The 26,016-nt window shown below is 41.5% G+C and overlaps 1 protein-coding gene across 1 annotated transcript in view; it reads left to right on the top strand.

Annotated features, from left to right (window-relative positions):
- spa17 (sperm autoantigenic protein 17) overlaps positions 1-26,016 on the top strand; it is an 87,171-nt gene that overhangs the window by 17,075 nt on the left and 44,080 nt on the right. Inside the window, exons 3-4 of the mRNA XM_041174118.1 lie at positions 16,692-16,781; positions 21,252-21,350. Of these exons, the coding sequence (XP_041030052.1) occupies positions 16,692-16,781; positions 21,252-21,350 (189 nt within the window). The remainder of the gene's footprint in view (positions 1-16,691; positions 16,782-21,251; positions 21,351-26,016) is intronic.

The raw sequence follows: 26,016 nt of genomic DNA, 5'->3' as shown, positions 1-26,016 counted from the left end.
GCTGTCTATAGTGGCCAGGCATTAACAGTGTCATTGAAAGCACGGTCAAGCACTGTCTCCACTGTCAGCAACAACAGAAGCTGCCTGCTTCGGTTGCTCTGCATCAGTGGGAGTGACCTGGTTGACCCTGGGTTCAACCATATATTAATTATGTAGGACCATTCCTAGGTGCCATGTTCTTGTTAATTGTAGTTGCACATTCAAAAGGATGGATATATACAAAGTCAAATCACCAATGTCGAACTCAACTATCGAGATGCTACGTCACTGTTTCAGCATACATGGTCTACCTAAAATTGTCATTTCTGATAATGGTACATTCATGATCTTGAGTTTCAGAAATTTATGAATCTGAATAGAATCCGCCATGTAAAGACAGCTCCTCGGCATCCTTCATTGAATGGTCTAGCCGAAAGGGCTGTACAAACTTTAATTCTGGTCTGAAAAAGTTATTGGAAGGCACTCTGGAATCTCAACTTTCCTGGTTTCTCTTAAGTTATCGTACAATACCACATTCGACCATGGGTTCAACACCATCGGAGTTATTAATAAAATGCCGTCTACGTACACGTTTACACTTGGTATTTCTGAGTTTAGAGGGGAAGGTTGCGCGGAACCAGAGTAATCAGAAATTTAACCATGACATACACAGTAAAGCTCACACATTTAGTGTAGGTGATACGGTATAAGTGCAGAATTTCAACAGTGGATCCTATTGGACTCTGGGAGCTATTGTTTCAGAGACTGTTCATTACCTTTCCAAGTACAAGTTGGAGATAGAATCATCCGTAAGCAGATAAATCATATCCACGCCAGAGAGACATTCCAACAATTAACTGATCAACCTGTGATTAACGTTGAACCGTTGACTTCTGAGGTGTGTGATCGATCTAAATTAAACATTCCAGATGTTTCAGAGGTGTTGCCAAATCCTGAACTGCCCAGTTCCAATGGTGTGTCTCATAGTGCAGCTCCAGGTCCTGTCGATCCTGTTCAGGAACCTCCAGTGATAGAGCTGTGCCGCTCTAGCCATACCCAAAGAACACCTCAAAGACTTGATTTATAATTATCTGAAATTGTGTGTATGTTTGTTTAATGTACAAAGGTGTTTTTAAAGAGTAATTGTAAAAAACTAAAGGGGGAGGAAATGTGCTAACTTCATGTATTGTCCCTCTCTCCTGTCAATTATGGGTCATGTGAAGTACCGCAGGAGCTTCGAACAGTGAGATCTTAGCGCAGGCAATGTAAGAGGCATGGGGGTTTTTGGACAAGAGATCGGGGCTAGTGTGCAAGCACTCCAAGACGTCTCTGTAATAAAGTTTTAGTGTTTCTTTATGAAACCTGTCTGCTTCATCAATTGAAACAATTAAAAATTTATGTGCTTCTGAGCTACGGCCTTCTCTGCAGCATCCTCGACCTAACAAGGAGCCAAGCCTGTCGGTTTTTTCCACAGTTATTATTTAGGAAGCTTATCCTAACCAGACCAAGCCCATAAAACCTGTGTGTAATCACTGCAATTGTCCCTTTTACAGACAAACTGCAGTTAGCCTCAAGAGGGCTCCACAGTATTTGTATGTAAACACTTGTAGTGGTTTGCTCACAGCTTGTTGTAAGTCGATTAGAATGGGACATTTCAGCCTAGCAATTAACGGATGCATGCTGAATGTGTTTATATGACATTTCTCTGCTTACTATTTTAGTTGAAACATGAATCCAATTATAAAAAATGTGTAAAAACAGCATTCAGAAAAATGTCATGTTAAGCATTTGCCAATTACTTTAGAGTTCAAAAGACACGACTATGAAAAGATTTTGGATTCAAGATTGTTCTTAAAAATCTTTACTTCCAAACTGTCCTTGGTTGGTCTACACTTATTTCATTTTTCTTGTTCTTTCCGTATTTTATTTGCTTCTGCTTTATGTCACATAACCCCAATTTGTTCATTGTTGTAAGAATCTAGAACTATATTTTGTTTGTTTTTTTCCTGCTGTCCTACCATTTCACCTCTCCTCCTTTCTTTCACTTTGTGCACCCCACAATCCTTGTTTTCATAACAATGTTAAAATATAATGATAAATATTCCTTTTATCATGTGTGTTGCCTCCAATTTGTAGCACATGGCTACTCCTACCCAAATTGCTTGGTTTGAACCAGTGCCTGTGGATGGCCGAGCCACTGAAGTGAAAATTTCAAGCCCTGCTGCACTCATTTAAACAGCCCCAACTTGACATAAAAAGAAATGAAGGAGATTGAGGGTTTATGCTCTGTCCAGTGATAGGGTTCCAGTTAGAACATGGGAACTTTTATGAATTGTATCCTTGGGGTGCTAATGCATGCAGCTAGGTAAAGGAGTCCCAGAAAAGCCATCCACAATGCCTGTAAGGACATGACACAGTGACAGCTCTTGCAACACAAAAGAACCTAGCCAAATTATGCTTAGAGTTAGCAGACCTGAGGAAATGTGACAAAATGTGATTCAACAATTTCCTATATTAAGTACAAGTTTCTACTCCAACTATGCATGGAACAAAGTGCATTCAAAGCATGCATTGCCATAAAGTGACATGGCAGTCATACAGACTGCAACTTACGTTAGATCCTAAAGTTTTAATGAGGCTTCATAAGGAATATTCTTTAATGCACCTTAACTGCAATGATGCATGTTCAGTTATTGACACAATGCATATTGGTACATATTCATCATTATAAATGCTCCTTAAGTTTACTGAAGTCAAAAATGATTTACTTCCTTGCATGACAAGATAACACAAAATAACAAAATTAACACAAACTTGAAGAGGGCCCCAAAATAATAACTACCTTTCTGAGGCAACCATCTTAGATATCTTTGCCTATGGGACCAACAAAAGAATGGGGGAGGAGAAACCCCTGGGGTTAGTAACATCATGTTCCTGATATGTCTTGCCCAGCTATTCATGCAATGATATAGAGGCATACACACATAATAACATCACACGTTATATACAATGGAGCCCCGACTTGAAGGTGTTTCTTAGGCCCAACATTGTAACGTACTTCCTCTCCTATTATTGTAAGCTTAGAATAGCAGCCTAGCAGCGCCCGCTAAGCAAGTCAGCATCTTATAGTCAGTGTTCAATGTTCACAAGCCTGTATAACTATGTATTCCATGGTGCATGTAGCTTGCAATCTTAAGGAGGTAGTGCAGAGTGAGACACAGTTCCCAGGTAATGATAAGAGGAGGAACTGAAAGCTACTGTGTGAATGATCATTTGAGTGCCATAGGTGACTACTTTGAGAAATTCAATAGTGTGATGAAACTTGGCAGCTATGGTCTGTCCGTGTTGTTATTCCGTGGAGGAGTTGATGAAAATGTCCAATAGCGCCTAGGTCAATTGACATTGGACAGCAGTTGGCCAGTATTACGGATGATCGCTATCTTACTTCGGAGAGAGGTGAGTGTGTGCATGTTGAGGGCAGTAATTTCTTTTCCATTAGCAATGCCCTCCCTATTGTGAAAATTAACCAGCAGGAAATGATACAGTTTGGCAGTGCCCCCTTGCTGAACCTAAGCCTGTGGTAGTGTTCCTCCATCGTGCCCAGGAAGTGTACAGGGGCCTGCAGATATAGTTGGTGGCATAAATAATTACTTGCGCCAACAGTAGCATAAATGCAGGCTACTTAGCTCTGGTGCCATTGGATCTCCCCGGCATACCTTATTTGACTGGCTTTCTTTTTGATACAGCTATGTTGAAAGCTATTCCCTTATTTTGGGATAGGGAAAATAAAGGGCAATGTATCTTTAAGAGATCCCATTGGAAAGCTGAAAGCTTTGATGGTCTTCACTGCTCAGGTTAGAAGAGTGTGCTTTACATTTAGCAAGACTTGTGTGCAAAAAATTCAAAGAGCTTCCTCATTATGTCTTTATTTGTTTTGAATTTGCATGGAAAGCATCTTCATCGGCAAGACTTTCTACGGTACAAAGTCTGAGGTCCCTTACTGCTCAATAACAATAGCACCACAGGATACAGTGGCAGTATTGTTTAAAGTAGTACGAGTTGTAGAGTGTTGGATACCATTCAGTAGGTCTTAATGAAGTCTTCGTAGTCTTAAGTAAGTTAACGTATATATTTATTAACTACAAGAACAATGTACCTATATGTAGTAAAGGGTTCAAGCTAGGAGATGTTCCCATGTTTGCTTGTGCACAGGGCTCAGTCCAACAATAGACTGATCCCTAGATGTGGGTCATGTTTTCTCTTACATCAGTGTATGGGCGGTACTGTACTCAGTCCCACATTAACCCTATATGTGCCAGACCATTATAATACAGTACATATCTCACAATATATCTTCTTTATTTTATTCATTCAGGGGATGTGGGCTTTGCTGATTGGGCCAGCATTTATTGCCCATCCCTAGTTGCCCTTAAGAAGATGGCAGTGAGCTGCCTTCTTGAACCACTGCAGTTCATGTGGTGTAGGTACACCCACACTGCTGTTAGGAATGGAGTTCCAGGATTTTGACCCAGCGACAGTGAAGGAATGGTGATATATTTCCAAGTCAGGATGGTGAGTGGCTTGGAGGGGAACTTTCAGGTGGTGGTGCTCCCATGTGTCTGCTGCTCTTGTCCTTCTAGGTAGTAGTGGTCGTGGGTTTGGAAGGTGGTGTCGAAGGAGCTTTGGTGAATTCCTGCAGTGCATCTTGTAGCTGGTACACACTGCTGTTACTGTGTGTTGGTGGTAGAGGGAGTGAATGTTTGTGGATGTGGTGCCAATCGGGCTGCTTTTGCCCTGGACAGTGTCAAATTTCTTGAGTATTGTGGGAGCTGCACTCATCTAGGCAGGTGAGGAATATTCCATCACACTCCTGACTTGTGCCTTATAGATGGTGGACAGGCTTTGGGGAGGCAGGAGGTGAGTTAGTCATTGAACAGTTCCTAGCCTCTGACCTGCTCTTGTAGCCATAGTATTTATATGGCTAGTCCAGTTCAGTTTCTGGTCAATGATAACCCCCAGGATGTTGATAGTGGGCGCTTCAGTGACGGTAATGCCATTGAACATCAAGGGACGATAGCTGGATTCTCCCTTGTTGGAGATTGTCATTGCCTTGTGTGGCAAGAACATTACTTCCCACTTGTCAGCCCAAGCCTGGATATAGTCCAGGCTTGCTACATTTGGACATGGACTGCTTCAGTATCTGAGGAGTCGTAAATGGTGCTGAGCATTGTGCAATCATCAGCAAACATCCCCACTTCTGATCTTATGATGGAAGGAAGGCGATTGATGAAGCAGCTGAAGATGGTTGGGCCGAGGACTTCTGTACCATGAAATGCAATATTAAACTGCAGTTCAAAACCAGTACTGTGAGTCTGTTGTCATTACATCTGTTTCTAAAGCTCCATTTGCATTATAACTTCAAATTCATATTTGTTTTGACTGCAATCATTTTTAATTATAATCCACTTGCCACAAATTATATGAATTTCCTTATTGTGATTTCAGTTTGATTACAAGGTTTGGACTTTGAATATCCCTTTTGAAATGAACTGTGAGGCTGCTTGAATTAAATCAGACTCTCAAAACTGTAAGATTTGAACCCTCATTCCTTTTTCTTGTCTCAGCTCCCCTCTTTCAACAAGCCAGGATGCATGGTACTGTGTTGCGCTAATTGGACATTTACACTGAGATTCAAGTGTCACAATCCACCACGAGTCTCTGAAATCACACGATTGTTTAGAATTCAGTCTTCAACCAGGACCTCACCATATGAGGAATCATTGGCGCTAACTTCATGCTGATAACTGCATGCCAACATATGGTGTGTCAGGTAGTGTCACCAGACTGCTCTGTGCAAATCTGATGCAGCACTAAAGAATATCAAGCATGCAAAAATTAGCCATCATTTGAAAGCAATGAACTTGTTTCTTGTATTGATCAAACGCATTATTTTTAATATGTGGCGTGTGTGTGTGTGTGTGTGTGTGTGTGTGTATGTGTGTGAATATGGGTGTGGTGGAGGGGGATGTTTGGGGAGGATGAGTTATTGGTTCAGAAAGAAGACAGCAACAGAATTACCAAAAGGAAGGAAACAATTTACTTGCTGTAATAAGAAAATCCTGTATGGCGACGAATTTGCACATCACCTAATTCAGAAAAGCAAGACTCATCAATAATGATAATTTATACATTTTACGGCAAAATAATAGAGAAATCTAATGAAGGTTACACACGGCAGTGCAATTTTATGCAAATAATTGCAAAGTGATGCACTTTGGGAGAATCAACATTAAAATGTAGTATAATCTAAATCACAATATTTTAAAGGAATTGTAAGAGTGAAGGGGCCTCGGGCTGCATATTCACAGATCTTTGAAAGGCTTTGTAAATAGGGGCATTGATTACAAAGACAAGGAAGTCATGCTAAATATTTATAAATCTCTGGTTAGACTTTTGAGAGGGTGCAGAAGAAATAATTTACTATTATGATACTATGTGCTGAAGGATTTCAGTGAAGTGACAGGAGTAACTGGGGTCATTCTCCTTAAAGCATATACATTTAAGGGGAGATTTTATAGAGGCATTCAAAATAATGAGGGATCGAGCAAGTAGGGAGAATTTTTTCCATTGGCATGTGGGTCGGCAACTAAAGATAACAGATGTAAAATAGTTGGCACAAAAACTAGAGGGAAAATAAGAAATTTCTTTATTTAGAGATCTTTCAGGATCTGGAATATATTACCTGAAAAGTTGGTGGAATTAGATTTCATGGCAATTTAAATAAAAGCAATTGGACATTTACTTGGAGAGAACTAATTTGCAGAGTTACGGACAAAAGGTTGGGGTGTAACATCAGTTTAGACAGCCACTTTTGTTATGATATGGCAGGTGGCAATTGCTGGGAAGACCAAATTCCATAGGAAAACTTGGCCAAGCTATCTCAGCGATTTGCAATTTGTATTTTATTCTGAGAAGGTATTGTTATGACACAGCAGTTGGTAAAGGCTGAGTTGTTTAAATCCCAGAGGGAAACTTGAACAACTGTCATAACCTATATTTTTAATTGGTATGTTTGAGATACAGCTCTGAATTCAGGAATAAAAGTACAAAACCTCAAGAGATTTTTTTATGTAAAACTAAATTAAACATTTATTAATTTAACAACAAATTAAACACATACACATGTCTACAAATGACTACCATAATAACTTTTGAACAAATCCCCAAATTAATCCCAGGTAAATCTGCACCAAGGTAACAATAACCCATAGACTTTAAACAGACACTAGGCAAAGCACATTTGACCTTATGAATTCAAAATGAGGTTCCTTGCAACTTGGTTCTATTGCAGACAGTTGTAGGCTTACAGGCTGGCTAGATCTTTAATGCCTCTGACTGACACACACAAACTCTGTTTCTGTTTATACCTAGCTTTCCCTTTGAATGTAAATTTTCCATTGTATTACTTGGCTTTTTAACAATTTTCCCCTCTCCTAATAATAATCCTTTCATTCCAACAATTTTATTAGCAATATAAACACTGTGCTTGGTGTCTCCCAGTTGGGGGAAGTTTTATCCATTCTTTTGACTGGTTTATTCAAAAAATGCAAATTACACTTTACCTTTTAACTTCCTTATGTTTTTCTAATTACATCACAAAACTACTATACATAAAAGCTCTCAGACTGGCTGGCTTTAATCCAATTAAGCCACACAAAGACACATATATCGACATACACATGGACACAGACTTTACTACAATTCCAATTTACCAATAATTTCTAATAAAAATTATACACATTAATATTTCTTCCTGACAGTGTGTGCGCTGAAGTCAGTAGTAAAGACTCCATTACCACTTTTGGACATTTTAAATATTAAATTAAAACTTTTATTGACAGAAGAAAAGAAAACTTAAACACACAAGATTATAGGGCAGAATCTTCTGTTCGGTGTGCGGGGGTGGGCCCCGCACGCTGATGCGTAAAATGACGCGTAAAATGATGCATGGTGACATTGGGCATGCATCCCGATGTCACCGTGTGTCATTCCGATCTTCCATTCGGTGGGCATGCACCGCTGAACTGTCAAAGGCCTGTAAGGCCATTAAGCAAGCAACTAACCCAATTGAAAAAGCTGCCCGTCCAACCTTAAGGTTGATGGGCAGGCAAAGAGCCCAGACGACCTTTGCATTTTTCATGAAACCTCATCCATGGGTTGGGTGAGGTTTCATGAGGGGTTTATAACATTAATAAATATTTTTGGAACATTTGAAAAACATGTCCCAGCTTATTTGACGCTGTCACATGAGGGGACATGTGTAAATGATTTTTTAGCTTCTTTATTTAAAATTCACATTAAGAAATTAATCTCCCTGAGGCACCTCCGTGTGTCATATTGAGTGGGCCTTAATTGGCCCACCCATGCAAAATGGTGGCCCTGAGCCGATTGTAGGCGGCGATTGGCTCTGCGCCCGTCCCGACCAGCCCGCCCAACAGGGAGAAAGTTCTTCCCATAGTTACACAGTTACATTTAATCCTATAACATTTTCCAAAAGATTTCTAGTTAGCTAGACTCACAAAGAAGCACCCTTTTCAGCAATAGTCCCAATAGATTCTTAATCTGTAAAACATCCAGTAATATTACTGCAAGGCACTGACTGTTGCTATAAGGGAGGTAGTTCACGAGCTTTTCTCTCCCTCCTAATCTTCAATGGAACTTCAAAGCTTGTAAGAAAACCTTGCTTTTGAACCAACTAGATACTCCTCTGGGGTAGCTAGAAACTGCTGTCTTCACAAGACTGTGCTCGCACAGCACTCCTTTCAAGACCTCACATGGTCACACACCTTTTACAGCTTTCAATCTTTTCTTAAAAACATTTCTTCCTTTTCATCCTTATTCATTATTCTTAAACTCCTTTTAAAAGATATCTTTTCCAGAATCTAAAAATCTTTCATGTTGTCATTATGGCCAGCACTTTTGGGAAAATAAACTTAATAACTTTGCTTTAGCTATTTATAATCTTTGCCAGTTGTAAAACTTCCTGTTATGTCTCTTTGAAATTCAACAGCTAAAAATTCAACTCCTTATCTATCTCCTGCTGGAAATTCCTATTCACACTGTATCTACTGGGATCCCATCTTAGCTCACCCATCTCCACTTCAAAATGCCGGATTTTACACCTAAACCCTTTAATGATTTAAACCTTGCAGTCCAACTGTCTTCAATTTAATTAAATTAGTCACACGCACCCAACAAACATATAGTCCCCACAAGCCTGTTTCATAGTATCCCACAGTAATATTGGAAAAAATGATATTTTCTTTATACCTCCATCCTTATGGAGAAATGAACTGTCATAATTCTAACAGATGGTTTAATTTCCTCAACCCATTTTGCATTACAATACTTACCTCTATACTCAAAGTTATTACACCATCAGGTACATGCATTAACATGACAATATACACAAGGTCTTTGTAACAACAGAGGTCATTTCAGTCAATTGTCCATATTTCAACTGTTCAATTTCCTTCGAACTTTAAACCCTTGACAATGCATCTGCATTTAAATTTTCTCGTCCAGCCACATGTATAATTTGTAAATTAAATGGCTGTAATAATAAACTCCATCTGAACAGTTTAATATTCTGGCTTCAAAATTTTAAAGGATTGTGTGTATAAACAATTGTTTCTGAAGAATTGCTTGTAACATAAATCTTGAAATGCTACAATGCTAACACCAGACCTAAAGTCTCTTTTTCGATGGTTGAGTATCTTTTCTGATGTACAGTTAGCTTCTGTGAAAAATATCCTACTGGCTTTTCAATTCCTGTTTCATCTTCTTGTTAACAACACAGCACCAGTACCTAGATCACTTGTATCAATCGCCAACTTAAACTGCTTGGCATAATTAGGTGCTGCCCAAACTGGTGTAATAGTCAACATAGTTTTTAAACTATCAAATGCATTCTGAAACTCCTGTGTCCATTTAAATTTATTGTTCTTTTTTAGCAGTTTGGTCAATGGAGCAAGCACACTGCTAAATTTGATTCAATCTTTTGATAAAACCCACTCATACCTAGAAATCCTGTTTCATTGTAGGCACAGGGACATTCATGATGGCTTTTACTTTTACATCTCGTGGGGCCACCTGACCATGTCCAATGGTGTGGCTTAGATATGTAATTTGCACTTTTGCAAATTCACTCTTGGCCAAGTTCACGATCAGATTAGCTTCTTGTAGTCAATCAAACAGTTCTTTTAAATGTTGTAAGTGCTCCTCCAACGTTTGACTGAAAACCATCATGTCATCAATATAAACAGCTCAATTGCACACTCCTGCAATTATTTGTCAGTCTGTGTAACATCTCTGTGCATTCTTCATACCAAATGGCATGACTTTAAACTGATATAGTCCATCTAGCATCACAAAAGCTGATCTCTATTTTGCTGTTTCCCATGAGGGTGCTTGCCAATATCCTCGCAGCAAGTCAATCTTTGCAATAAGCTCTGAGTGTCCCACTTTCTCAATACAATCTTCCAATCATGAATAAGGATATGAACCCGTTTTTTGTCATTGCGTTCACTTTTCGATAATCTGCACACAGTCTTTGTGCTCCCTCTGGTTTTGGTACCATCACATGGGTGAACTCCAGTTACTGCAATTAGACTCTATGATGGCATGGAAGCATGAATTCAATTTGTTTTTGCACTTGAGCTAATTTTACTGGATTTAATCCATAAGGATGTTGCCTTATTGAAGCTGAATCTCCCACATCTACATCATGTATAGCCAAATTTGTTTTCGCTAGCTTATTCCCACAAATAGCTTTGTGTGACTGCAAGAGTTTTTCCAAGGGCAGGATCTTCGGGTCATTGGGCAGGTGGTGTGGGCGGGCGTGGTGGGTGGGCCAAGGAGTGGCCAGGAAATGGCCCGCCGCCCGCGATCAGCTGCTGCCCGCGATTTCACTCTGGCTGGCTAATTAACGGTCAGTCAGTATGAAATATGTGCTGAAACACTCAGTGCTGCTAGGATGGGGGTGGGAAGAGTGCAAGCACAAAAGTCAGCGCATGTGCTGGGGAGCATGCACTGAAAGCTCCCTGAAAGTAGGGAGCTCCCTCAGGGAGCTGAAGATTTTTAAACCACTGAATAAAGTTTTTAAAAATCCATAAAAAAAATGTACATACAGCAGACTTACTCACCTTAACGTGTATATTTGGAAAATTCTGCCCAAAAAATTTTATTTCTTTTTAATTCAATTATGGAAACCTCATCTCTCCTGTGGATGAGGTTTCCTATAAAAACCAAAGGCCCCCTGGTCGATTCGTCAGCCCACCAACCATAAGGTTGGATAGGCAGTGAAAAATTGCTTTTAATTAATTGATTAATGGCCTTAATATGCCTCTTAATTGCCAATGGGCATTCTGCCGACTCTCGGTCGTGCTCGCCGACTGAAATATCGTGCGAGTACGTGATGACATTGGCATACTCGCCTGATGCTATCGCGCGTTATCTTAAGTGCATTCGGGTCAGGCATGCATCCGCCCACAGGATGTAAAGTTCTGCCCCAAATCTCTTTGCTACTTGTCTGGAAGGTAACTCAGTATCACATTTAAATTGTTAAGCACTCCCTCATTGTCCAATTTAATTAGAGGAAAGTCAATTTCAGAATCCTTCATTTCTACCTCCTTTTCCTTATCTATACTTCCTTTTGGTTATCTTTCATGCCAAAGTACTTTTTAAGCATATTTACATGACACACCCTCTGCTGCTTTCTTATATCTGGAGTATTTAATAAATAATTTACTTCATTCAGTCTCTTTTAAATCCAGTAAGGTCCACTAATCCTTGCCTTTAATGGTTCACCTGACACTGGCAACAAGACTATTACTTTTTCTCCAGAAACAAAACTATGAGCTTGTGCCCCCTTATCTGCACTTGGCTTCACTACTTCCTGTAATTTCGCTGAGCTAAACACTTCAGCCTCACTCTCTACTACCTTCTATTCCTGAACAATCTTTTCAAAGGCAGATCCAGTTAACTGGATGTCAGCATCCCTCCCCTGTTTTTTAGATTCTTCCTCTTTCTGTTTCAACCTGTATACAAACTGCTGGTTTTTCCTGCCTCTGGATCACCAAGCCCACAGTACTCTATTTTCTAGAACTTTCCTGTGTGCTGATTACTGTCATAGGCTTTCCCTGTAACCTCCAACATATTGACTTTATGTGCCCAAACTTATTACAATGGAAACATTTAAGTCTTTGAAACATTAAATCACTTCTACCCTCAGCACCTTCATTTCTAGTCTGAGAATTCCTGAGAATTACCAGCTTTCCCCTCTCTTCCCTGTCTACCTGCCTTCCGATCACCTTCCCACTTCCTATCCTTCTCGGATTTAAAAGGGTAATGGAAAAAAGGATTTGATCTATGGACCATTGCATAATCATCAGCGATATCTGCTTCTTGCCTAGCCATTTTAACCTTCTGTTCTTCCACATGAGTTCTAACTACCGAAGGAAGTGAATCTTTAAATTCTTCCAAAAGCATTACTTCTCTCAGTGCTGCATATGTTGTCTCTATCTTTAATGTCCGTAACCAATGGTGAAAATTACTTTGTTTTACTCTCAAACTCAATATAAGTCTGTCCAGGCTGTTTCCCTACCTTCTGAAATTTCTGCCTGTATGCCTCAGGAACCAACTCATATGCACTCAGAATAGCCATTTTATTGTAGCATAATGCACTGCTTCAGACAGCAATGCATAAACCTCATGAGCTCTATGTACCAAGCTACTTTGTAAATCAATGTCCAGATTTCTTGTGACCATATCATTTACTTAGCTATCTTCTCAAATTAAATAAAGAATACCTCCCCATCCCTTTCTTCAAACTTCAAAAGAGCTTGTGCAAATTTAAACATCCCCCCCACTGGGTTTTGGGTTGAAGGTGGTTGTTTCACCACCACAACCTCCCTCAGCATCTGAGGTCTTTTTTTCAAAGCCCAACCTTTTAAGCTGGTATTCCCTTTCTCTTTTCTTTTCTCTTTCCCCCATTGCTAACTTCTCCATTTCTGATTCCCTTTCCTGCCTCCTTTCTCTCTCCTGCCTTTCTGTTTGCTCCCTTTGAGATGCTTTCTTTTTCCTTTTCTTTTTCTTTTGCCTCTAATTCAATAATTTCAATTCCATTGCTTGTTCAAGTTCAAGCTTCTTCATTTGCAACTGAAGTCTCACGCCTCCAGCTGTGACTCACTAGTTTCAGGTATCCCTTCCAATTTCAAATGTTGCACTACTACTTCAAATTTGTCTGCCTTCCTTGCCCCTGCGGTTAATCCTAATTGCAATTTATCCTCCAATTCTATTAACTAAGCCTTAGATACTTTTTGTAAATCTGTCAAGGTTACATCTTCCACTCCTAGAAAAGTCTTAGCAATTGCTGAAGCCATGGTCGCAGTTTAATCACTTTAAAATCTCTCAACACCAACTCCAGAGTTCAGTGTTCTTCCCCCACTCGCAGGCTTCAGATTCACAAACTCCAAGCCAGTCAAAGAATTTTAAAAATCCCACAAAGAGACCCCAATTTTGTTATGATATGGCAGGTGCTAATTGCCGGGCTGACCAAATCCCAAAGGGAAACTTGGCCAAGATATCACAACAATGTGCAATTTATATTTTATTACGAGAGGGTATGTGCACTGAAATCAGAAGTAAAGATTCCACTACCACTTTTGGAGATTTTCAATATTAAATTAAAACAATTATTAACAAAAGAGAAGAAAACTTACGCACATGGATTACAGTTACATTTAGTCTTATAACATTTCCCAAAAGATTTCTACTTGGCTAGACTCACAAATAAGCACCCTTTCCAGGCAACAGTCCCAATAGGTTCTTAATCTATAAAACGTCCAGTATTATTACAGCAAGGTACCCACTATTGCTATAAGGGAGGTATTTCACAAGCTTTTCTCTTCCTCTCACTCGACAGTGGAAATCCAAAGCTTGCTTCCTGGACCAACCAGATACTTCTCTGGGGTGGCTAGAAGCTGCTTCCCTCACAAGACTGTGCTCGCACAGCACTCCCTTCAAGTTCTCACATGGCCACGCACCTTATACAACTTTCAATCTTTCTTTAAATATATTTCTCCCTTTTCATCTTTACTCATTGTTCTTAACCTTCTTTTGAAAGATATCTTTTCCAGAATCTAAAAATCTTTCATGTTGTCATTTTGGCCAGCACTATTGGGAAAAGTAAACTTAATAACTTTGATCTAGTTATTTATGATCTTTGCCAGGTTGTAAAATGTCCTGTTATGTCTCTTTGAAATTCAACAGATAAAAATTCAACTCTTTATCTATCTCCTGATGGAAATTCCTATTCACACTGTATCTACTGGGATCCCATCTTAGCTCACCCATCTCCACTTCAAAATGCCTGCTTTTACACCTAAATCCTTTGATGATTTAAACCTTGCAGTCTGACTGTCTTCAGTTCAATTAAATTAGTCACGCACACCCAACATACATGTAGCCCCCATAAACTTGCTTCACAGTATGCTGCAGTAATATTGGACAAATTATATTTTCTTTACACTTTAAAGGCACAAGCACTATGGACTGGATGTCCTCCTTCTGTGCTATAAGAGGCTATGACTGCAATTTTTCAGCCTCGTTTGCGTTGGGCGCCATGATGGGTGGGGGTCCAATATGGCGAGAAGGCCAAAAATCGGTTTCATGCCATTGTGAAACCAGTTTGCAATCGGCGGCTCCACCAGTCAGTGATGGGCCTGCGTTTCCTGCCGTTGGGAACCTAATTTCAATAATTTAGCATCTCATTATAAGCCCTGCTCACCAGAATCTTCCCCCCCCCCAACCATGCTAGATCTTCAGGGCACATCGCTGTGATTGCACGCCGATGAGTTTCACAACTGTACTCAAGCGACATGCACCCGGTGACCTGTGCTTTGTTCGAGACTTCAAGGTTTGTTTGCCTACCTTGCTTTGGGCAGCACTTGCAGTCATCAGTGCCAGGCTTCATAGACAGCACCACATCACTTTTAGGGTGGTTCATGGGCTGGTCCCTACCGACCACTGTAAGGTGGCAGTGGATTTTCAATGGCTGCAGGGCTAATGCTTGCTTGGGAAAGGGGAAGAAGTAGTCTCAGGCCAGGAAAGAGGCTGCATGGCGAGGGCTATACTGGAGAAGAGTGGTATCACAGGGTGTGAGTGGGGGCATATGTTAATCTGTGCAAGTTGCTTCAAGATGGTTAGGGCTGAGTAGACAGCCTCCAGAGGAGATGAGGCCAGATGGAGATGTGAGGGTGTGTGAGAGAGTGAGTGGCGATGTCCCTTGTGCTGGCAGTGAGTAAGATGCCAGTGAATGAGTGATGGCCTTGAGTGTGTAGTTTAGAGTGATAAGATGGTTGTCTTACCTGGTGGCACGGATGAAATCATTCATTCGATTTCTGAACTGGATGGCTGACCTCTTGAGTGCAGCGTTGGCACTGACCACTTTTGCCACCGCCCCCCCAAGCCGGACTGATGAGACTTATGGGCCTCCTGTGACCAGAGTGGGGGGGCAGAGGACATTGTGGCGGTCCTTCACAGCATCCAGAAGGCATCGCAGGAATACATCGCTGAATCGGAAGGCTGCACATTCCTTGGCTTTTGGGGCCATGTTTTCACTAAAGCTGTCCTGGGCTGCAAGCATTGAGAAGTGTGTGCGCAGCTGCAATTTAAATATGGCACCCGGTGTGAGGAATTGGCGAGGTAACGGCATGGCAGGCAAATCGGAGGCCTTTTTTTTAATTCTTTCATACATTTGCTGCCCATCATTAATTGCCCTTGAACTGAGCAGCTTGCTAGGCCATTTCAGAAGGCAGTTAAGAGTCAACCACATTGCTGTAGGTCTGGAGTCTCATGTAGGCCAGACCAGATAAGGGCGTCAGATTTCCTTTCCTGAAGGACATTAGTGAACCAGATGGGTTTTTATGGCTGGTTTATATTTTAGAATTTTCAGCCAGGTCCCTCACTACTAGATTTAAAGCCAGAAGTGGCAAAGTAAAGATATTTGCATATTTTAGTTATGCAGGAGCAAAATGAAACACCTACCAAATATAGTTGAAAACACAAATATAAGTGCAATGTGAAGGAAAAATTGTCTGCAAACAACTTAGAACCACAATGGCTATTCTCACTGATTCACAGAACAAATGGCAGCATTATAGTGGCTAAAGTCTTAAACATCAGCTTGGCTAAGTTGGCTGCACTCTCACCTGTCAGTCAGTAGATTCAGCCATGTTCCAGGACTTGAATACATAAATTAGGCTGGGAGAATTCCACATTGTTGCTGGTATGATCCTTTTAATGAGATGCTAAATTGAGGTGCTGTCTACTTGTTCATGGTGCATATTGAGATTTTCATGGCACGATTTGTAGAAGGGAAGGGGTTTAAGCAACATTATGGCCAATATTCTTCCCTTAACTAACACCATAAATAGGAAACTCATTGCTTGGAAAGTGCTCCGAGATGTTCCTGAGAGACATATAAGGCATTATGTAAACCCAGGTTATTCCTAATTTTCTTGAAGTAGGTTTTGAGTAACTGCTGAACTGTTCATTTCAACTCAGAGAGAATGAATTGTTGATCAGGCAACACATTTGCTTTGATCTCTGCTTTGCATTGTAGGATCAGAATAATAATTTTTTTTTTGCAGGAGATACGAAAAAAAATACCTGAAGATGAAGTAAAAGCTCCCCCTGTAACAATTAATACGGCATTTGAAGAAAGCGACATAACTACACCAGTGAGTGCCCTTCAATTTCAACATATTTGTAATCATTGGAGAAGACAACTGTATTTTCTTTTGCTTTCAGATTTTAGGCGCTAAGCAAAATCACTATCATGTGTTGCAGACCCATGGACAGTCACAATGAAATCCAAATTGTAATATTTCAGTTCATGGTGGCTGAACAACATTGCTGGTGGGCTCTGCCCCATAGTGAAGGTCTGAAAAGAGTTGGAAAGAACAACAAAGTGATAGAAATTAAGTAACACCAAATTTGGATTTTAAAAGAGGGTAAGGGTTGTCCCAGTTCAAGGTTCTGGAAAAGAATTAGTGGCAAAAGAATGTATAATGAGCCTTGATTTCAAAGCAAGGAGTATGCAGGGTGGAGAAGACAATTGGAATAGTATTTACAGAGGAACAAAAGAGGAGTGTTCACAAGAGCAGACTGTAATGGTAATGATTAAATAAAGAGATAAAAACATAGATAGTGGGGATCATTTTAATAATGATCAATGGTGTAAAATGGCCAATGCCAAATTGATGGCCCAATACACATTTCACCATTTTTTTTCTTTCTGTTGACTAATTCAGCATTGCTCATTTTATATCATTGTCAAAAGTAAGGATCATGCCTCCTTCCCTTGAGAGATTGGAGCTTAGAGATGAGCAAGGATTATGGTGTATCGTCATCAAATATTGTCATAAGATATTTTTATCACATGATTTCTAATTGTTGGCTATTTTGGATGCCACCTTGTTAAATCAGAGCACTGTGTCCTAGTCCTCTATACTGAAATAGATAAACAATACCTCAGTTATCCCACTTTTAATTATTCAGGAGCAGGAAAATTGAGTGCTAATTATTAGCAACACTCACTTCCATAGCTTCTGTAAGCTTATACTGCAATAGTTCTATCATTAGGTGATTTAACCAGGTCAGCTTCACCTTCCACACATATTTATGACTCTGGTGCCTGGATGAACAGTGATCAGTATTAGCTGATTTGACTGATAACATTAAAGCTGTCTTACTGGGCATACAGAGTTGAATGAGTGGGGGAAAGATGCAAATTTCAATTTCAAAGCTGTAGTCAGTCAACACTGCAATTTGGGGACTCCTAATTATCCAGCAGTTTTCATTATTCAATGGGTGATCCCTTTCATTGTAGCAATTTAGCAAGGTTCCATTGTACTTATTTAATTTAGGTAGTTTCCATGCAGACTTACAGTTTGAGCAATGTAATACAAATATATATCCTTTACGAAATTTTCGCTGTTGCGTCTTCTTTGGTTTACATGTTGAATATATCTTTTAAAGAAATGTTAAAAAAAAATCAATTTTGTTAAAGTAATGTACCATTTTGCGAAATGGTATTGACAAGAGAATTTTCTGGCACATTGTTTGGGTTATTAATATGGTTACACCCAAGTTAGCAACATTCTTGGTCTGCCAAGAATTGGAAACATCATTCCTCTGATCTCTCTTTTCACAGATGCTGCTTGACCATCTGCTGAGTATTTCCAGCATTTTCTGTTTCTATTTCAGAGTTCCAGCATCCAAAGTATTTTGATTTTGGGCACTCATTGCTTTGTCTACTGAAAAGAAGCCCATTGCTATCTCACTGACTTAGAAATAAATTGCTGTCTAAAACAGACAGAAATTCATCGCTGTCTAATGCATAGACAAATCCTTTGCTATCTAACGCCCACTGAAACCTATTGCTCTGTCTGACATACATAGTAATCTTCACTCTTGTGGAAATCCATTGCTCTATTTATGTTAGGAAATAGAGATAGTTTAAATAAGTTATATTTGTATTTGTGGGTGTTAGGAATGAGTTTTAGCTTTAAAGTTTAAGTTTGATTTGTATTTCTGTACCTGTATGTTAAGAAAGGGCAAAGGGAGTCTTAGTTTCACTTTAAAAAGGTGCTTGCATTTCTAATGAAGAGTTTTATGACCCCTAAAGAGAAGATAAACAAACAAGGGTGGAGGGATTGGACTGTTGCCTAGCAACAGGGGACCAGAGAGGCAGGTCCCTCCCACAGACACACACACACACACACACATACAAGAAGAGAAACAGCAGTTGTTTTGGAAGCTGTTTGAGTGCAGTTGGTTCTGAAAGTTGCTGCCAGGAGAAGCTAGAGCAAAGGGGACAGCTAGCCAGTCTCAAGCTAAAGAAAAACTCCAAAAAAATCCAGGGGAAATCAGTAGAAGAGGGGAGAGTCCAAAGAGATCTAGTGAAAGGAAGGACAGGAACTTGGAAAAAGGTCCTGTTAAGTGAAGTTAAGAGTGAGGGGCAGAGAGAAAAGTTCCATGCTTCAGATTTTAAAGAGACAAAAGCTGCAGAAAGCAGATTTAAAGTGAGAACAGTTTGCAAGAGGCAAGAAAGTCCAAAGAGATGACTGAAGGTCTGTAACTCTTTGCTATGGAAATGTGAAACAGTGGCGTTCTGTTGACGGCTGAGTTGATGAGAGAGAATGCATGAAAGACAGTTTGGATGCATATGGTGATCTAGGGAAGAGGAACATTGGAAGGAGAGTTCGAAACCCTGGAGGTGAACCCTTGCTGAAGGCATCTGAGAGAAAGCACTGGTTAGGGAGAATATTCCAAGGTGAGGTCTTGAAGAATGGAAATTGGAAACTCTCATGTGAAGGATGGAATTCAGTGAGACTGGTTGCTTCATGGTGTGCCAAGCGTCTGGGGTGAGTTGAGGAAAGATCCATAGCATCTGTTTAAGGTGGTATCTGTCACTTGATTTCAGAGTGTGGTGTGTCTGACTACAGGGTGCCGTAGATTTACATCGACTGTGTACCTACTGTGTATGTTAGAGTATAAGATAGCCTTTGTAACTTGTGTTATCCTTACAAATCTGTATACATCTGTAAAACTATAGTTGTGGGTGAAGGAATATTGTAATATAGTTCATCTTTTCTTGTTGAATAAACATTTTATTCTTCTGTTAGAAGTTCATCAGCTGTCCCCTATGCCTCTGTTCAGTAGCTACTCTCCACATGTCTAAACAAGCAAATAAAAGTTAGGATCTATCAAGCTGGGTTCCACTCTGGGATCAGTTGTTCAGCGGTAACCTCAGGTGGGATCATATCAGTTTAAGAGTCTTCTTTCGAAGCTACTAAGAAACATTTAAGGTTTTAGTTTGCCTATATCTCTTCTCACCATGTAGGGACGAGTCAGATTTAACTAACTCCAAAGAGCTCGGGTGCAGGGAGTTTAACCAACTAAAGCCAGAATAGTGTCAAGTTTTCAGTTATATTTCCAGTAGGACAAACCTAACAATTATAATGTTGACCTTCAAAGTTGCCTGGAGTCTAAGCAGGCAGAATTTCATCCCTCAGAGATGGGTCTATTCCTGCAGGTTTCATGAGTGTACCACGCTGCCTGCTTGATCATTAACAATGCTCTGGATTACAGCTGACCAACCCTTTTCAGATATTGGATTATCAAATTCATAAGAGAGAGTTTGACTTCTTTCAGAATCTTCATAACATGGCACATGACCATTGAACCACCTTCACTGCAAAAAAATCTTGCCACTTCCTGGGCAAGAGGGAACGCCATGTTGTTTTTGGGTGATTTATGCCTGTAGCACTATTTTAAGCACCTCTGCGCTAATCCCTCTATTACTTTGGTTCTTCTGAAATGATGGTCTGCATTTTATATGCCCCTGGTGGGTATGGTTCCAGGGCTAGGGTGGGGGAGATGGTGGCTACGTAAAATGGCAAGGGCGCCCATCACAATCACCCTGAGCTCAGTTGGTGCCCGCCATATTAAAATGACCATTTAAGAGTCAGTTAGGCTTGTTGTTAAGCGTATTGACTCTAATATTACGTTGCCTACACTGTAATACATTTGACATGGGCAGCAGGGCGGGAGTGGGAAGCCTGATTTTTAACCTCAGTTGTTTAAAGGATGAGAAGGAAGGGGTGGGGGGAGGGTGGTGGTCGCTCTTCGGGGGCTGCCCTTTGCCGATTGTGGGGCGGCCCCCACTCCAGGCATCTTAGGCCTTGGGCTCCTGCTATCACTGATGCCTTCCTGGCGCTGCCGGGACCGATGAAGCTGCCTGCCAATCTGATTGGCCGGTAGCTCCAGTGGGCAGAACTTGGCCGAAGACCCACTCAGCCCTTGTTAGTCTACTCACAGTGCTTTATTGCTGTGGAGCTGCTCTGCGTGTAGTCGGTCGGGTTCAAGCTAACCTGGTTTCTGGTGGGATTGGGGGGGGTGTGTGGGGGGGGCGGCTAGAACATCATGGCACTCCCCTCCTCACGCCTGTATTACTGAGCCCGATTTATTTAATATTCTCTGTCATTTTCTGCTTTTAAGCTTGAGATCAAGACCAAAGTCCTAAAGTCGCAACTGACTTTGCAGCAGCAATATTTTATGATCTCTACTTTAAAGAGCATAAGACTATCATGGTTACTACAATCATATAGGATGACTCTAATAATCATTCATTTTATTTTTTGCAGACCAAACTAGAAGGCACTGAGGGTAAAAAAGGGAAGTGCATAAGGGTGCCGAAGGATTTCTCATTCATATCCAAAGAGACTATGTCTTTGATACTGGAGGTAAAGTACCAAGTTTGAGAGCAGGAATGGATGTGCTAAAATAGCTTTTCCTTTTAACAATAATGAATGTATTGATAGATCTGACCTTTAACAATGGTCAAATATTCATTGGTTTGATCTTTGGGACTAGCATACTAAGAGGTATCTTTTGCATAAGCCACAAGCTAGGTGGATTGCTCGTGGTAGAATTTCTGTACAGATTCCCCAACTCCTGCCATAACTTCAGTGGAAGATCTGCAGAAACTCTATAGAAACAGGAAAAACTCAAACAGAAATTCTAAGCAGACATCTGCAATTGTAGCTTGCCTCATATTTGAAACTACTTTTTACATGCATTTCCCTGGTGCTTCTGTAAGGGAATATCTCTCAGTCAGTTTCCTGATTCTCCTTTCTTTCTTCTGGGGTACAGCTCTATAGAGGCACTGAAGTTTCTTACCCCACTACTTCTGTGAGTTCTGATAATGAAATCAGCTGTCTATTCAACTGTAACAGCATCACAGCTGAGCCCAATTCTGCCTTTTCCTGAATTTCACACATGCATACTTCTAGAAGTGGAACAAAAGCCTGCTCATTGATTTGCTTTGCAAATCAATGGAGTTAAGGTCAATGATAAGATCCTTTCTATGATCCCATCTGAGACCAGTTAACTCATTGCACATCAGAATAGTACCTGAGACCATCCTCGTTTTTATCGCTCAGAAGAACATAAGAAACAGGAACAGTAATAGGAAATATGTCCCCTTGAGCCTGCTCCGTAATTCAATATACTCATGGCTGATCATCGTCCTTAACTCCACTTTCCTCCTGCTTCCCTATATCCCTTGATTCCCTGAGAGACAAAAACTCATCCTCCGCCATTTCCACCAACTCCCCCATGATACCACCACCATCTTCTCTTCATCCCCTCTGTCAGCATTCCGTAGGGACCGTTCCCTCCGGGACGCCCTGGTCCACTCCTCCATCACTCCCAACACCTCATTCCCTTCCCACGGCATCTTCCCATGCAATTGCAGAAGGTGCAACACCTGGCCCTTTACCTCCTCCCTCCTCACTGTCCAAGGGTCCAAACACTCTTTTCAGGTGAAGCAGCACTTCACTTGCACCTCCTTCAATTTAGTCTACCGCATTCGCTGCTCCCAATACAGTTTCCTCTACATTGGAAAGACCAAACGCAGACTGGGTGACCGCTTTGTGGAACACCTTTGTGTCCACAAGCATGATCCAGACCTTCCTGTTGCTTGCCATTTTAACACACCATCCTGCTGTCATGCCCACATGTCCATCCTTGGTTTCTGCAATGTTCCAGTGAAGCTCAACGCAAACTGGAGGAACAGCACCTCATCTTCTGATTAGGCACTTTACAGCCTTCAGGACTTAACATTGAGTTCAACAACTTCAGACCATGAGCTGTCTCCTCTTTCCTCACCCCTTTTTTATCCCTTTTTTCAAAATTCATTGTCATTTTTTATCCACTTATTTTTATTTTTATTCATTTTTATTTTTATTCATTCATTCATTGTTTTATCCCCCCTTTTTATCCCATTTTCGATCCCTTTTGTCCCCCACCCCAACCCCACAAGGGCCATCTGTTACTTGTTCATGGTGTTCTTTTCAGGGTGCTTACCCTTGTTCTGCTGTTATCACATTCTGCTTTCTTACCTTTGCCACTATCAGCACCTTTTTTCGCTTTACCACTACTCTTAACACTCCATTTGCCCTTTAGTTCATGACATCTTTGTCAATCTCTCCTTTGCCCCCACCTATCGCTGGCCTTCTATCCAGCTTTATCTGCTCCATGACCCCTTAAACAATATAAATTTCATCATATTTCTACTTATCTGTAGCTCTGAAGAAGGGTCATATGGACTTGAAACGTCAACTCTGTTTCTCTCTCTCCACAGATGGTGAGTTTTTCCAGCATTTCTTGTTTTTGTGACAAAAACTCGATCTCAGCCTCAAATATATTCAATGATGGAGCATGCAGAACCTTCTGGGGTACAGAATTCCAAAGATTCAAAACCCTTTGAGTGAAGAAATTTCTCCTCACCTCAGTCCTAAATGATTGGCCCCTCATCTTGAAACTGTGCCCCCATGTTCTACATTCCCCAGTCAGTGGAAACAATCACTCAGCATTTACCCTATTAAGCCCCTTCAGAATCTTGTATGTTTCAATAAGATCATCTCTCATTCTTCTAAACGCCAGAGAATATAGATCCAATTTACTCAGCCTCTCATTGTAGACAACCCTCTCATCCCAGGAATCAATCTCGTGAACCTTTACTATACTGCTTCCAATGCAAGTGTACCCTTCACCAAAGCCCTGTACAATTGTAGCAAGATTTCCTTATTCTTGTAATCCAATCCCTTGCAATAGAGGCCAAAATTTGCCTTCCTAGTTGCTTGTTGTACTTACATGTCAACTTTTTGTGTCCCTTGTATGAGTATATTCGGGTCTCTCTAAGCATCAACATTCACATATTCATGCCTTTTAAAAAATATTCTACTTTTCTATTCTTCTGACCAAAGTGAATAACCTCCCACCCATTATGCTCCATCTGCCACTTTGTTGTCTAATTACTTAACTTGTCTATATAGGAGGAATCGTCCCAGATTTGCACTGTGTGGTAGCGGGTGAGTAAAACGACATTTTACCCACCGGCCACAATGGTGGCTTCTAACGCCGCATTAATTATGCATTCTTGGGAAGCATGCCATTTTCATGCCGGGCGTGCTCCGATTTGCCTGCCTTGTCATCACCTCACAGCTTCATCACACTGGGTGCCACATTTAAAGTCCAGCTGCAAGCACACCTTTCAGTGCTTCCAGCCCAGGACTGCAAATCAGACATGGCCCCAAAAGGCAAGAAGATGGCAGCCCTCAGGTTTAGTGACCCATCCCTCAAATGCCTTTTGGACGCTGTGGAGGCCCACTGTGATGTGCTCTACCCCCGCTCTGTCTTAAGGAGGGGCAGCAACATTGCCACTCTGGCTTGGTAGGCAATGGCAATGGCGATCAGTGCCAATGCTGCACAGAAGAGGTTGGTCATCCAATGCAGATAAAAGTGAATAATCTTATCCATGCCACCAGGGTAAGGCAACCATCTTATCACTCACACACTCAGGCCCATCAAACATTCACTGGCATCTCACTCACTGCCAGCTCAAGGGACAACACCACCATTCTCACACACATACCCTCACATCTCCTTCTGGCCTCATCTGCTCTGAAGACTGCCTCCTCAGCCCTCACCATCTTGAGTCCACTTGCACAGATCGACATGTGCCCCCACACAAACCCTGCGATACCCCTCTTCTTCAGTACAGCCCTCACTCTGCAGCCTCTTCCCTTGCCTGAGGCCACTTCTCCCCCTTCCCCATGCAAGCCCTAGCCCTACAGCTGCACAAAGCCACCCCCTCCTTATGACTGGTCTAGTAGGTAGCGACCTGCCTGCGAACCCCCCTAATAATGCTATGGTGCTCTCCGTGAAGCCTGGTGCTGATGACTGCAAGTGCTTTCCAAAGCAAAATAGGCAAACAAACTTCGAAGTCCCAGGTGAGTTGCTCGCCAGGTGCATATCACTTATGTGCAATTGTGAAACACGTAGACGCAATGTGGGTGGACGATCTAGCGTGGAGGGGATTTGTCCGGCAGGCTAGCCTTATAATGATGTGTTACAATGGGAAACAGCCCATTGATGGGCTGAGTGGATGATTCCAAACTGGTTTCATGATGCCGTGAAACCGATTTTTGGCTTCTCGCCATAATGTCCGCTTACGCCGCCGACCAAACCCAGTGCCAGCAAGCATGGATGATTACCCCCTACCTCTTTGCACCCTCCTTGTATCCTCTTCACTGCTTACAGTCCAACCTAGCTATATATCATCAGCAAAATTAATTACATAACTCTCAATCTCTTTGGACAGAAATTTCCCCCCATCAGGGAGGTTTTCCGGGGGTGGGGGGTGTGGGGGAGTGAGCGCGAACCCGATCAGCGTCCCCGATTGGGTGCACAGTGCCATTTTACGTAGGTGGTCTAATTAAGGCCCGCCCAGCGTGACGCACACCGGAAGTGCTGAGCGCTCCCTGTGCGGGTGGGGCGAGGAATTCCCTGAGTCGGGGCCTGCGCTCTTTACCGCATACGTGTGAAAGAGCACAGAAATCTCCCTGAGGCACGGAGGTTAGTTTATGTTTTGAAAAATGGAATGAAGGTAAAAAAAAATTTTAAGTACATGTCCCCTCTTGTGAAACTATCACATGAGCTGGGACATGTCCATTAATTTTTTCAAAAAGTTTGATGTAATTGATAAACCCTTCACGAAACCTCATCCCACACGTGGATCAGGTTTCGTGAAAATTGCGAAGGCCTCCTGGGCTCTTCACCTGCCCGTAAGGTTGGATGAGCAGCATTCTTAACAGCTTTAATTAATTTGTTAATGGCCTAAATAGGCCTTTCACAGTTCGGCGGGCGCACAGCTGCATTGGCTGCGCTCCCGCCGAACTGACAATCTAAATGACGCGCAGTGACGTCGGGACCCCTGCCAACGTCACCGGCCGTCATTTTACGTGTTGGCGACTGGGCCCCTCCCCCGCTTGCCGACAGGAAAATTCTTCCCTTTGTTTAAGCCATTGATATAGATTGTAAGTAGCTTTGTCTCCAGCACTGAAC

The sequence above is a fragment of the Carcharodon carcharias genome, chromosome 25 (genome assembly GCF_017639515.1).
Source record: "Carcharodon carcharias isolate sCarCar2 chromosome 25, sCarCar2.pri, whole genome shotgun sequence".
Lineage (NCBI taxonomy): Eukaryota > Metazoa > Chordata > Chondrichthyes > Lamniformes > Lamnidae > Carcharodon > Carcharodon carcharias.
The sequence above is the reverse complement of the archived record's forward strand: the minus strand, read 5'-3'. Positions and strand labels throughout refer to the sequence as shown.